A 15,064-nucleotide genomic window follows, 5' to 3' on the forward strand; every position below is an offset into this window, starting at 1 on the left:
CTGCAATGACTGACCCTGCAATGACTTCTGAACCACTTAGATATCTCATGAATGTTTTGAAAAAGGAGTTAACTGAGAATTGACAACTGTATAATAACACAGACATAACACTTAACACAGCCCCAGCAAAGACCAAAGTTGTTTCCCTTTGGTCTCCACCAGCCACTAGGTTTGTCAAACTGAACTTTGATGGCAGTAGTGAAGGTAACCCAGGGCCTTTGGGCATAGGTGGAGCCTTTAGAGATGAAGAAGGAAAAGTCATTGCTTTATATTCTCGTCCCATCGGGGCAGCTTGATCCAACCCGATTCAGATAGCCCATCGAGGGGTTTGTCTTTTCTTGACAGAGGGCCCGAGAGACTTAGAACTCTCCTTCGCCGGTGGAATTTGGAAGAGGAAAAGTTCGACAGACAAAAAGAGGGAGTGGTCTTGCGAGGTCTAGACGAGAGCCTCTCTGGTTTCCGGTGGCATCCCTGTTACCGGAAAGCTCTTTGTCGGTGGTTGACGACTCAATGACAAGGGTCGTACTAGGAAACAAGGAGGGAAGAGAAAACATGACATTGACTCACTCTCTCTCTCTCTCTCTTACGCTTAACTCCGAAAAGGAGGTTGCAGAGGTGACTCCATTGGCCATTTAGAAGCTATTGAACCTCCACCTCAGGGGATAGTTGACACTTGGAGATAGACTGAGATCCAGGTTCACTTGCCGAGTGCGGAAAGGGAGGAGAGAAACTGTTTGATGTAAGGCCTCCAAGAAATGTCAGTGGAAGGGGGGTTAGAGAAGGAAAAAGGATTGACAAATGAAAAAAGGTGGCAGAAACCTCTTCTTGGGTTTTGTCGAAGCTGCTGGGTCTGGGAAAATTCCTAGGGGTGTCCATTGAAGGGTTGGAAGAAGAGACAGTGAAGCACCTAGAAAATATTGAGAAAAGATCTTTTGGAGGAGAGAGGGAAAATGTAGGGGAAGAAAGGGAACATGGAAGGAAGGAAAAATAAGGAGATGATGAGACTAGCCTGGGGTCTGAAAGACAGTGCGAGAAAGGGGGATGGACAGTTGAAGGAGGGAGGGGGGAAGAAAAAGACCTAAAAAGGGGGTGGGGTGCACTGTTCTTCATGGAACTGAAAATCCTAGCTTGGAATGTGAGGGGGTTGGGGTCGGGTAGGAGGAGGGTGGTGGTGTCTGAGATGCTTAAAAGATGGAAGTTAGACGTGGTATTCCTACAGGAAACAAAATTGGAATGCTTGGATGCTGGGGTTTTTAGAAGTATTTGGGGTTAGGGTCAAGTGAGGTGGGTGAGAAATCCCGCAAGAGGTTCTATGGGTGGTTTACTAATCCTTTGGGACAAAGTGAAAGGGAAGTTAATTCAGTCTCAGGTAGGGGAGTTCTCTGTTTTAGTAATTTTGGAGCTTGAAGGAGGTGGTCAATGGCAATTCACAAATGTCTATGGCCCGATGATTAGTTTAGAAAAGGAAAAACTTTGGGAGGATTTAGCAGAGGTGAGAAGGGGACATAATATCCCCTGGGTTCTGGGAGGAGATTTTAATGTAATCAGATTTATGGAAGACAAAAAGGGTGGTAGCGGAGAACGAGAGAGATGAGGTATTTTGCAAATTTTGTGAACCAATTTGAACTTTTAGATTTGCCTCTCTTAGGTGGGCAGTTTACCTAGACAAATAATAAAGAAAATCCGACCCTAGTCAAGATTGACAAATTTATGATCTCACCGGGTTGGGAAGAAGCCTTCCAACAAGTGAAGCAGATCATCCTTCCAAGGCCTGTTTCAAATCATGCTCCTATCCAGCTTGTGTGGGATGTAGGGGTCAAGAAAATGCCTGGTTTGAAGAAGAAAACCTAGGATCATTATTATCTTCAGTGTGGTCAGATTCTGATTTTCTGGGTTCCAGCTCTCATATCCTTGCTAAGAAACTTAGTTTGGTCAAAGACTTCCTAAAATCTTGGAATCAGGGTTTTAAAGAACAGTCATAATCAGAAAAAAGGAACTGTCTGAATTTAATTAAAGAAATTGACTTGGCTGAAGAGGCTGCTGGCTCTATTTCAGAAGAAGAGAGGAAAAAGAGGCTTGAAGCTAAGCTAATTCTTGACAAGCTAGCCTATAGGGATGACCTAAAATAGAGACGGAGCAAGAGTAAATTGGTTGAAAGCAGGTGATAAAAATTCAGGTTTCTTCCACAGGATGGAAAATGCTAGAAGAAGGGTTAATCAAATAGAAAGATTAGAGCTTGATGGCCAGGTGGGTGAAGCTTGGACTGATTTGAAAAGTATAGCAACCCAATACTTTTCCAATCTGTTCAAGGAAAGATGGAAAAGGAGACCCCTCCCTATTGATTTGGATTTGAAGAGGATTTCAGAGGCCCAACAAAGAGAGCTAGAAGCCCCTTTCACTGAGGAAGAGGTGTGGCATGTGATAAAAAACTTGGAAGCGGACAAATCCCCAGGGCCAGATGGGCTCACAAATATCTTATATAAAAAATGTTGGGAGGTGATAAAGGTGTTTCAGGATTTCCACTCTAATGCTACACTTGAAAGAAGTCTGAATGCTTTGCTACCTTCATCTCTTTAATTCCAAAGGATTGAAAGAGCAACAAATATAAGGGACTTCAGACCAATAAGTCTATAAAACGGCTTCTACAGGATCCTAGCTAAGGTCTTAAGTCTTAACAGAGAGAATGAAGAAGGTCCTGAGTTCAGTGATTGCAAAAAACCAGTTTTCTTTCGTGCTGGGTAGACAGATGTTGGTTAGTGTTTTGGTGGCGAATGAGCTGATTGATTCAAGGCAAAGAGAAGGAAAACCTGGGCTGATCTGTAAACTAGACTTGGAAAAGGCCTATGACTGTATTAACTGGAGATGCTTGGATTTTGTCTTGGATAAAATGAATTTTGGACAAAGATGGAGGAACTAGATAAAGGTCTACTTCTCCTAAATTTCAGTCCTCGTAAATGGATAATCGGCTGGCTTTTTCAAGAGCTCTAGAGGTCTCCAGCAAGGTGACCCCCTCTCTCCTCTCCTCTTTTTTGTTTTTTTTTTTTTTGATTGGACCTCTCTCCTCTCCTCTTCATCTGTGTACAAAGTTATTAACAGCCTTTGTGAATAAGGTAGTAAGTGAAGGTATGTGGCAAGGCTTTGAAACCACTCTGGGGGGGAGAAAAAGTCCAATTGCTACAATTTGCTGATGATACCCTTTGTTTCACTATTGCTGATAGAAATCAGTTGGAAGTGCTTTTTGGGGTCCTTTGTTGGTTTAAGATAGTTACAAGGCTGAAAGTCAATTGAGCTAAAAGCAGATTAATTCCTATGGAAAACGTAGAGAATATTGATGACTTAGCTGAAATTCTAGCCTGTTAAGTTGGCTTCCTGCTAAACCTGTTCATGGGCCAGGCTGGGCCAGGCTTTGCCTCTTTATCAACAGAAAATGTGAAGGCCCGAGCCCGAGCCCGAAGCCCAACCTGTACACAAAATGTCTTATTTTCAATGTACTTTTATAAAATAATATTATATTAATTTAGTAATAATTTAACAAATTGATAAACTAATTTGTATTTCCTAATAGTAAATACTTATTAATAATTTAAGAAAGAAATATATATTATATATAACATAAATGCCTTTTTATTATATGTAATAGTATCGAGCCAAGCTCAGGCCCAGGCCAGGCTTATTTGAGAAAGCTCAAACCCGGCCTAAAAAATGACCAGGCCTGGTATTTAAAGCCTGAGACTGAGCCCGCAGGCCTGAAATTTTGTCCGAGCCCGAAAAAGAACAGGTCGGGCCGGGCCAGGCCATCGGGCTACCTGGCCCATGAATTCATTCCAACCATTTATTTGGGGCTTCCCTTGGGAGCTAGATGTACTTCTTCAGAAGTGTGGGAACCGGTACTAGAGAGGTTAGAAAAAGAAGTTGGCTTCTTGGAAGTCAAAATACCTCTCCTTAGGAGGCAGGATTACACTGTTAAAAAGCTCCTTATTAAGTCTGACCTCCTACATGCTGTCTCTTTTCCCAATGCCAAGGAAAGTGGCCCAAAAAGTGGAAAAGCTACAGAGATTTCTTGTGGAGAAGGTGCGAAGAAGAGAAAAAGATTCACTTGGTTAGGTGGGACCAAGTTTGTGCCCCTAAACAAAGGGTGGCGGGTGGCTTAGGGGTCAGGAAATTGAGTCTTTAGTAAAGCTCTCCTGGGGAAGTGGATCTGGAGATTTGGCAAAAAGAGAGCGAGCTGGTGGAGAAGCTTGATTACAGCCAAATACAACACTGATAGGGGTGACTGGGTGACAACCACTTCTGTTACCTCATCAGGATGCTCTATTTGGAAGAAAATCATGGTGATATTCCCTCTAATAAGTAGGGGCCTTTTGGTGAAATTGGGAAATGGACCAAGTTTCTGGAAAGATATATGGTGTAGCAACTTGCCTTTAGCAGAGTTATTCCCTCATCTTTTTCAGGTTAGAGAGAATCAAGATGTCCTGGTGGCTAACTGTTGTGAGGTTTGAGACAATTTACAGATTTGGTGCCCTTTTTTCAGGAGACATTTTCAGGACAGGGAAATAGAATTGGTTTCTAATCTATTGGAGCTGTTGTCTAATCACAATCTGGATTTACTGGAGGAGGACATGTGGAACTGGAGTTGGAGTAGTGATGAAGTTTTCTTTGTTAGTTCCTTTGCTAGAAAATTAGCAACTGGCCCTCAAGCTGAGTTTCCTGCAGAGAAAGTCCAGAACCAGGTAGTCCCTTCAAAGATAAATGCTCTACTCTGGGCTGTGGCTTTAAACAAATGTCTCACCAAAAAGAACCTGGTGAGGAGAGGAATCCAGCTCCAGAACCTGTATTGTGTGCTCTGTAATCAAGTGGAAGAGGAGAATAACCACATTTTCCTGCACTGCTCTGTGTCTTATGCAATCTGGAGCCATTTCTTGTCTCTTTGGCAGCTCCACTGGGTCATGCCAGCGACTGTGTGTGATCTTTGTGGTGTTGGGAGCTTAAGGGACAGTCCAAGATCACAAAGAGTGTATGGTCTTCCATCCCAGCTGTGGTATTAAGTACTATTTGGGCTACAAGGAATAACACAATTTTCCAAAACAAATGTAATTTGTATGTTGTTTCTTCATCAATAAAAAGTTACCTTACCTTTTTTTAAAAAAAAAAAAAAAATTCCATGCTTGAGGGACTTATGCCTCTTGCATTCTGGTTTACACCTCCCACCTTGCATCACACCTCCATGTTTTAAAACATTGATATATCCTTGTAAGTTCTAGTTCGAATAAAAAATTTCATCATTTATTGAAAACAAAACAAAAATTGTTTTTTACTATTAAAATAAAATGCTCTCACAAGTCACAATGTTTATTCATTATTCTCCTAAGGTAATCTCATAGACATTGTGACTTTGAAGCCCCTTTCTGCATCATAAATATTGTGAGATTAGAATAAGAGGCTTCTTTCCCCTCCAAGGAACCAGGGGGGAAATTGCTTCTCTGATATGATGCATAGGAGAACTTGTCTCTAAGGCTACATGAACAAACACTCACCAGACAGATGAAACCAGCAAAAGGTTAACATACCAGTATCAAGACCAACTCTTCCCAAGCCAGTGACCTGTTGATAATATACTTTCTGCCATGCTGACAAATCACATTTCAGTATGACCTGTGTTTTCCCAGGAAGATACTTCTCTACCTCATCTTTCTTCCTCCTCAGTATGAATGGTCTTATAACCTAGAAAAGCCCATAATAGATGAAAAACGAACAGTTAAAGGGAATGTAACAACATACAGGTAGAGTAGATGTCAAAACTCACATGATGCAAACGACGAATAATCAACAGCTCCTCCTCATCTGTAAGAGAAACATCGCATCGATCTGCAAAGGGTGCATTAAACCACTCCTCGAAATTCTCCACTGAATTAAAAATGCTGGGGAGGAGAAAATTAAGCAAGGCCCACAGCTCCTGCAGACTATTCTGTATTGGTGTACCAGTTAATAGAAGCCTGCGCTTAATGCGGTAGCTGTACAAAAACAAAATGCAATTAGAGATTTTGGTTTCTTTTCTTTAAGGACAAAAAGACAACATAGAAATATTAGGAAATTAGTTAGTAATATTTGCAGGGACAAAAAAAATTCCACCAGTGTGAGCTTGCATTACATTGCTGCTCTAAGCCCTGATAAAGTAGGGGATTGTGTCAGGTTTACAGAGCATTAGAACTTCTGCCAAACTCTGATGTACATAGACATTGAATTGTCATTTTGAAAGAATGGAACAAAATGGAGGGATAGGATTCATGTAGCCAACCTCATATAGTTAGAACAAGGCTTAGATGATGTGATGATGATGATGATCTGTAGGGACATATACATTGGCAGCCTTCCTAGGCATAGTGGACACTTGCTACCACTGTTTGACAGCCCATGAACACTTGCTACCACTTTATGCCAAAGCCTATTGCTCTGCCGTGGGAACCTCCAATAGCTACTTACTCAATAAGGCCCAATTTTTCATTCTACTGTTCCCAATCCCCAACCCTCCTGCCTTCAACTTCGACACCTCCCACCTAAGCAAATGATCTTTCTTCCCTTCCCCAAGTTCCCACAAAAAGTCTCTCATGATCTTTTCCAGTTTTCTCACAACAGCCTAGGGCATCCTAAAAACATAGCTTGGTCAATCTTATGATCTGAGAAGTATTTATTTTATATTTGCTATTTTTATTTACAATTTAAAGTTAAGACAACCTGTAGTAATTATGATGCTTTAGTTACCTTGTCTTTGTATTTCAGTCTTTTTTTAGAGGTGAATCACCAAATAACAAATCATAGAACCTCAAAGAAAGAAAACGGTGACTAGGATATTTAACAATGCCATAGCTTGGTCAAACTTATGATCTGACATCTGACTAGATTTCTGAGCCAGCACAGAGCGATGATTAAGAAAGGTGGTTCTTCAAAATGAACTTGTTGACAATGTCTTATTCTTGTACTTGAATTGCCCAATGGTAAATTATTAAACCTAACTAACTAAAAAAGTTACTAGGCAAACCAATATTTCACAAGGGCATAATTGGTCAAATCTGTGATCTGAGGATCTAAGTGGGTTTCTGAACCACCAAAAGCAATGGTCAGCAAAAGGATTCTTTGGAACAAGGTAATCAATAATGAATGGATCATTGAAACAAAATAGTATGATAAGTTAAGTTAGAGTACTCCGAATATCAGTTTATCAATCAATATAACAGAAGAAAGACATTAAGTAAAAGACCTTCACAGAGACAATGCATGATAACATAATAAAGTACTGCAAATTCTGGGATAGAAACCATAGGAAAAACCTATGAAGAGTAACAAGGGAAACATGACCTGGCAGACAATAAAACATGCCAGGAAAGAAATAAATAAGAAACACCTTCAGATTTTGCATATGGCATACCCTGTCACAAGTGTTCGTGCAAGAGCACATTCGTGATTTTTCAATCGATGTCCTTCATCAACAATCATGTAGTGCCAGTGAATTTTCTTCAGGAATGCTTTGTCCCGCATGATAAGATCATAATGGGTGATCATTACATTGAACTTTCCCTCTCCTGAATACTCTTCCCGCAAAAGCTTCCGTTCGTCTAGACGGCCATCATATAGAATGGCCACAATACTGAATCAAATGCAAGGCCAGTGAAAAGTCAATAGGAAGATAGCAAAGTAGTCATTAAAAATAATAAAAGCAAAAAGAAAGAACAAGCTTAAGCAGGTTATAAAAGAAAACCTAGGGGCCCATGTTGAAAATTCATTAACCCAATTTGGCAATACAGCTTTTGGAGCAATAATCAAGTGGGGCCCAGTAACACCCTTGTGCTCCATGAGATATGCAATCAATGAAATAGTTTGAATTGTCTTCCCTAGCCCCATCTCATCAGCTAAAATGCCGTTCAGATTGTTGTTGAACAAAGATAGCATCCACTGAAGACCTTCCAACTGGTACGGTCTTAGTTCTCCACCTTGAAGTATAGATGGCTGCTCAGTGACCTGATTAGAGTTCAAAAGCTAGTCAGATACATTACTCCTGGTACAAATAAAATAAACATTAGATACTAATTACAGTCAGGAATTTATAGTCCTCTTCACAATTTTATTAAATACTCCAACATGCACTTCGGTTTTTCTTGCTAATCAATCAGATTATATGGTTGTACTGGACCTAAATGGAAATAGGAAATCATAGATCATTAACAGATAATATTTTTACATTTTCACAATTTCGAGGATTTTAAATGCCAGTGGTCAATGCTTGGAGAAAGGAAAAATAGCTATCCAATCTCCAAGTAACACTATGTTTTCTTTGTTTTTATTATCTTCTGCTCTTCTTACCTTTTACCATTTAAAATTAGGTAAGTCAATTGGCACTCATTGTTCATGTGGCTGCTACAGCCCTTTTTTAGTGCTTTGGAGAGGATTATTCCCACACCTTCAAAACTGGTCTTTATATTTATGAATGGTGAAACTTAAACAGGACAATCTCCCAGTGAATTAGAGTACATGCAGATATGCAAGCCATAACAGAATTAGAAGCCTCAATGATACTGATACAAACCTTCTACATCCTCTATGCTGAAAATGTCTCTGACATGTGAGAGAAAATCCTCAATATGACAAGAAATTGAATTAACGATATCTTGGACTAAATAATATGTCAACTGTCAAATTCCCAATACCCTTACTGAGAATGCTCACAATGCTGATTATATGATCTACCCAATAGGCAGAGATAATTCTTCTAAACAAAAAGATGACCAAATTTAGAGCTGATTAAGTACTCTAATCATATTGAACAATTAATGCATGGATTTTTTATTCAGATTGTATGTTTAGTTCTAACAATACACCACTTGTTAAGATGCATATTAGGCATTATCTGCACAAAAGGTAAAGATAACCAGGCATAAAAAAAAAAGATTACATCTTTGGAATAGAACAAGGGAAGCAGATGATTGAGGCTTTGTTCTTTACCTTTTCCTGAATTGAATGAACAACAGAATTGTATTGCCGTTGACCTTCAAGTAAATCACCTGTCTTCCCGCGACGATCAGAATCTAAATCAATCAAGTCCACATCTTCATCAGGGAGCAAATCCCTAGGGGTCTCACTTTTAGAAGTAGACAACTGAGAAGCATCATCATCATCTTCAGAGCCTTTCAAAGGTTCAATTCCATCAAAATGTTCTGCATCCTTTTGCCTTTGAACTGCAGCTCCTAGGCACACAAGAAGCTCATTGGTTTTTCCAAGAAGCATTGTTAACCGTTCATTCTTACTCTCCTCAACCATCCTCATGTATGCTTCTTGATCATCAGCTTTCAGTGCTTGGAATCTCAATTTCTCTGCTCGTGTAGCACGCTGCCTTTGCCTTCCATGCCAAGCCTGTTAACATATGAGAGGACCAAAAATGAATGTTTTCACAGGATACCAATAAAAACTATCCTCCATTCTGTTCATTTGATTTTAACGAAACTGACAAATATCACATGCCATTCAAGGCTGGTGAAAACTATAATGTTCATGAATTTCTTTGCAAGGGAATCTCTAGAACATTCCAAACTATGCCAATATCCTTTCAACAGAGAAAAACAAGTCAACAAGATAATCCCTCATTAACATGAAATACTAGTATTTTCCATGTCAGGTTGTTTGTGAAAAAGTTAATCAAACAGTGACTGGAACAAAAAGATGTATCATTTATAACAGGACCACATTCTGATCCATCCTGATCTGACTGAATTATGATCTGCTCAGAAAGTATATAAGAATAAAAAGTTGGTTTTGAGTATTATCATATTACTTATTTAACTTAAAGGATGTAGATACCAAGGTTTTAAAAACCGACCCAGAAACAGAACCACTTTGATCACCGGTTTCCAGGTCAGTGGTTTGACCATCCGGGTTGAACAGTTCGAGCGATTTGACCCTTAGATTGGAATTTTGGAATATTAGGGTTCTATCTCTTTTCTTTTATGAGAAAAGAGAGAGCTAGAGCTAGGTGGCTGTCAGCTGAGAAAACAAGAATGAAAGGAAAGACATAAAAAAGGAGAGGAAGGAAGGAAAGAAAGAAAGAAGGATGCGATGCTTTCCGGTGATGATGACGGTGACAGCAACCTCTTTCTCTGATCTCAGATCTCATTTCTCTCTCTCTCTCTCTCTCTCTCTCTCTCTTTCAATGGTATCAAATCTGAGATTGTGTCTCAGTCCCTCTCCCATCTCTCAATCTCCTTTTTTTCTTTTAAAAAAATTAAATAATTTTTTATTAAACTGCAAACTGTTGCCCGGGTCGAACAATTTAGCTGTTCGACCATCCAGGTCAGCGGTTCTCTGTCCAATTCAACAGTTTTTTTTCTCAGACAAGTGGTCCAATCTAAAAGCAGACCCAGAAACATGACCGGTTCCTGGGTCAAACGGTTCAATTGTCTGGTCCGCTCCGGTTTTTAAAACAATGGTAGATACCATTCTTATGGAAGTTATTTTCCTTGATTTTACAAAGGGCATTTAAATTATCCAAATCTGATCTGAATCCAATCTCAATCCAGATTTACTAAATATATAAGGGAATATAGAGGCGCAACTTGGGTGGGCTAGGCCAGGTTTAAGGTCAACCCAAGCCCAACCTTAACTTTTGGGCACAAGGCCCAAGCTTGAGGTTAAGCCCAATCTACCCAACCCAGGCCTAGCCTGAACTAAAACTTGATAGACTTGGGCTGGGCTCAAGTTGATCAGGCGGGCCTATTGGGTCCAAGGTATTGAATGCATACATATATGTATGCATGCATGTATGGATGGATGGATGGATGGACTGGACTCAAATTGGGTCAAGGTTAACCTAGGATCAAGCCAGGCCCGGGCTACCCAAGGGATAGGCCCAATAATGATGTTTTGAGGCCATACCCATCTCTGGGACCAGAAATCCAAGCCCAGGCCATGTAAAATTTTGGGTCAGGTAAGCTTGGGCTCAGGTTGCGCCCCCCCAAGTTGTACCCCTGTTGGAATAGAATTTTGATCTAGTACAATTAATTAAAACCCAACCTGTTTACAGCTTTAATATAAGTTAAAAAAAAGACAAATTAGGTTTATAAACACCGGAGTTTTCAAAATAGAAAAAAAATAAAAAATTAAGGAAAAAAATATTTCATGGGAACACTGATGAAATTAGTATCTTCAGGCACAAGATTAACCATAAACCACAAACGGAATAACATGCTATGAACACAACAATAATAAAAGCCTCCAATATTGAATATAAACTCATTAGGTCCATAGCTTGCCCTATACAACCTAAACTGTCTTGATCCAACATGACCAAGAGTTTGATTGGGTTGACACTTCCAGGCCTTGAGCTTGGGATAGGCCAGGAGATCCCTAAATGTCCTACAGTCAATGTGGGTTTAAGTTGAAGCCTCAGAACCTAACCCAACCTAATCCCATCCCAGCCTATGAGCCTAATTAAGTATACTAACCTCATAAGAGAATTAATGAGAAGTTTAAGACAAAGGTGTAATGGAGGTGCTACAACCTCTAGATGCACGGGGGTTAAGCCTCATGAAACATTTTTTTAACAAAAGAATGAATTAGGATGATAAGAGTAGAATTCTTCTTTTATGGCCTACCCTAAACTTTTCCAGACCCTTCAACTTGGTTTTGGAGTATATCATTTCTTTTTACTGGTGCAGTAGGTGCTCTTCTAAGCACATGCCCAAACCATCTTAGGCTACTTTTTCACTTTATCACCTTTTTTTATGGCACACTTTATCACCTATTGGAACAACTCCTTTACTCCCATGGATATACTTTCCTAATCCTATTCTTTATTCTTTTTCTCACTCATCTATCTCAATATTTGCATTTGTCACACTTACATTTTTCAACATGTTTTTTTTTTTATCAATAACAATGAATTTTATTCATGACTGAGAAATTCAGAATTACAAGGGAGGGAGCTAAAAATTCTTAACTCCCTACTTTCCAAAGTACACCCAGACCATGAAACAATTTTATTCATGACCATGAATTTTTCAACATGTTGTTTCTTAACTGCACAAAACTCTTCTCCATGCAATATTTTTGGCCTTATAGCTATTTTATAAAATTTTCCTTTTAGTCTGATTAATATTCTTCGGTCATACAACAATCTAGATTAAATCTCCATTTTTCCAGTGTCCACCTGCTCTAATTCAGATGATGTCCTCCTAAATCCCCCCACCCCCCCCATTATGGGTTATCAAACCAAGGTAAGGAAAGAATTTACACTGAGGTGTCTCCTCATCTCCAATCCAGAGAGAACTTTGATCCCATTGTTATTGATGAAATTACATAGCATACATTCTATTCTAATTTTACTTATCAAGAATAGATAATTGAAATGTGAGGCTTAGTGATTAACACATATAAAGACACATCAATTCAATTGCTGCTATCTGTACTTTTAACTTGATTTCACCCTACATGACCAACCAAACCGCCTTAATTCTTGGATTGGATCAAAATATGAATTGAAGGCTTAGGAAGACAAGATGTATAAGAAACTAATCAGAGAAAGATAAGATGTACAAGAGTATAATTTGACATGGAACATAAAACAAGTAATTAAGAAAAGGATATAAAGGGCTTACCTGGACCCCATCATTCCTTTGTTTCCGGCGTTTCAGGGCAGCTTGTGCTTGCATTTGGAATTCACGAGCTGTATTAAGAACTTCTGCAAAAAATTTCCTTTTTCTGGTCTCCATACGGTTCTTCTCCTCCTCTTCTAACCTTGATAGTCTCTGTAGCAAGAGTTTACAACAGCAGGATTGAATATGATACTAGGAAAATGAGATGAAAATGTAATAATAGTATCTGGACTCGGATGAAATCTACAAATCCTATCTATGAACCTTGCAGCCACACTTTTTTTTTTTTTTATCAGAAATGAAACTTTCATTAGAGATAAATTAAACTGAAATACAGAAGTCAGAAAAGGTTGATCCTAAAAACATCAAACATTACAGCACTGCCCAATAAAGACTCTCCCTTACAGTCCCTTGTTTTTCTAGGGCATCAGCAAAACCATTTGCTGATCTCCTTCCCACTTGAAACAAACACCCACCTCCCTTGTTATGCTAAGTATTTCCCTTATCAGCTGTCTATACTGCCAAATTCCCAGCTGCCCTGATTGCAACCACCCAATTACCAATTTGGAGTCCCCCTCTATCTCAATCTGCTGTAACCCCAATTGTTTGGCCAGTTTTACACCTTGATGTAGTACCAATATTTTCCGCTCTTAAGAAATCTCCAATTCCTACTGGACCTGAATACAGAGCCATTATCTTGCCTTCATTATCTCTGAAAACACCTCCTATACCAGATAGGCCCGGGTTACCTATAGAGCCGGTGGGGACCAAACTTCCTTTCTGTAAGTCATCCCATGGAAATATTGACTTCATAAGATTGCAATTTTCTTGTAATTATCCATAGGAAAATGATAACTCAGATACTTTGAACTTACAGTCATCTAAGCAAATCAAAATTTTGCAGAATGCCTAGTTGGGACACATAAAATCAGGTGCCAACTTCCATTAGCAGCCAGGTTTACAGATCCTCCCCCCCCCCCACCCCACCCCCACCCAAAGAAAAAAGAGAAGAAAAAGAAAGAAAAGGGAATCTAGTAAACATAAGTAACATATATAGTACTTTTTTTGAGGAAAAGGGTAAAGTAACATATATGGTACTAGATCACCTCTGCATCCCGTTTCTTCCTTAGCCGCTCATCAGCTTCCATGGCAAAGGCATCTCCCACACCATACATAAATGGACGGCGTAATCGCATCATTCCCCAGTCAAATAGCTGTTTGCCAGGATATGCACATTTTTCACGCAGCCAGTACTCTGAACTCACTTCAGTCCGAACCTTACTTTGCAAATCTGCTAGCTGGTAGAAAAAGAATCCTTGCCCACAAGGACAGAACACCATGTCATCCCTCCATTCCAATTCAGAATAAATAAGTTATAGGAGATCCAAAAATATCTAAGGAAAATGTTTCTAAGATTTTAAAAGTACAGGTGTATCCATTCAAGGTTTAAAATGTCGGTCATCCAAATATAGGAAACATGTCGGAAAATACCGTATGGAAATATTGTAAAAATTATAGACATGGCGGAAACATTGCAAAATATGCAAAAATATAGAATGATATTTTACAAAATGATAAAAGAAGCATAGACACACCTTTTTAAATTATTATCTTGTTCTAATCATTAAACAAAGATAAGAAACTAAGATTATAGACAAAAGAATATGTTTTGAAGTTGTCTAGTAAACTTAAAAATTCAAAACCACATGATAATAATGAGTTGAAGTAGATCACACAAATAATCTATTACACAAACAAAACTAATATTTAATTTCATGTTTGAAATGAATATTGAGATGGATCAAAGTGGTAATAATGCAAGTTAGGCGGGCAATAACATTGCAACTCTACATATCTACAATATTGTCACCAACTTATAATACTATCTTGTGTTTCATATAGTGCTAGTAGTGTTCACTAGGGAATATGTCAATTCTGGTAAAATTTCGTATCACTACCCATGGAAATGGAAATATGTTCTGGAAATTATCTTGTGTGCTCCACATAATGCTGGTAGTGTTCACTGGGGAATATGCCAATTCCAGTAAAATTTCGCATCACCACCCATGGAAATAGAAATATAGGAAATTTAAGGACATTTTAAACCAAGATTCTATTGCAAATATACCACCACCTTCCAGCCATTTGTTTTCAAAATTAATGAAACAATGATGAAGGCAACAGAAGATCCAGGATACACGGTATTGCAATTTAAAAAGGGGGAAAGAAACTTGTCCATCTGCTTTTTGGTAGCTGTAAAGCGTAAACTATGCTTCCTAATAATACAAATCAGTTACATGGCCTCCACAAGCAGTATTTAATCTAGTGACTCAAAGTAAAAACTTTTATCAGCAAGCATATTTCTTATATATTGGTTGCATGATCAAGGATAATTTAGCTTTATATGAAAGTAAACATATCCTTTTTAT

At 38.9% G+C, this 15,064-nt stretch overlaps 1 protein-coding gene across 2 annotated transcripts in view; it reads right to left on the bottom strand.

Annotated features, from left to right (window-relative positions):
- Positions 1–15,064, bottom strand: part of LOC148879298 (putative ATP-dependent DNA helicase CHR12) — a 33,065-nt gene that overhangs the window by 5,119 nt on the left and 12,882 nt on the right. Inside the window, exons 4-10 of one of the 2 annotated variants that reach the window (XM_088960798.1) lie at positions 13,742–13,933; positions 12,639–12,788; positions 8,995–9,402; positions 7,754–8,013; positions 7,424–7,642; positions 5,804–6,011; positions 5,568–5,721 (exon numbers count right to left, since the gene is read on the bottom strand). In XM_088960798.1, coding sequence (XP_088816924.1) covers positions 5,568–5,721; positions 5,804–6,011; positions 7,424–7,642; positions 7,754–8,013; positions 8,995–9,402; positions 12,639–12,788; positions 13,742–13,933 — 1,591 coding nt within the window. Of the gene's footprint in view, positions 1–5,567; positions 5,722–5,803; positions 6,012–7,423; positions 7,643–7,753; positions 8,014–8,994; positions 9,403–12,638; positions 12,789–13,741; positions 13,951–15,064 lie in introns of both variants that reach the window. The other variant, XM_088960799.1, reaches the window with a different exon arrangement.

This window comes from Nelumbo lutea, chromosome 1, assembly GCF_056320005.1.
Source record: "Nelumbo lutea isolate HS-2025 chromosome 1, American lotus-T2T, whole genome shotgun sequence".
NCBI lineage: Eukaryota > Viridiplantae > Streptophyta > Magnoliopsida > Proteales > Nelumbonaceae > Nelumbo > Nelumbo lutea.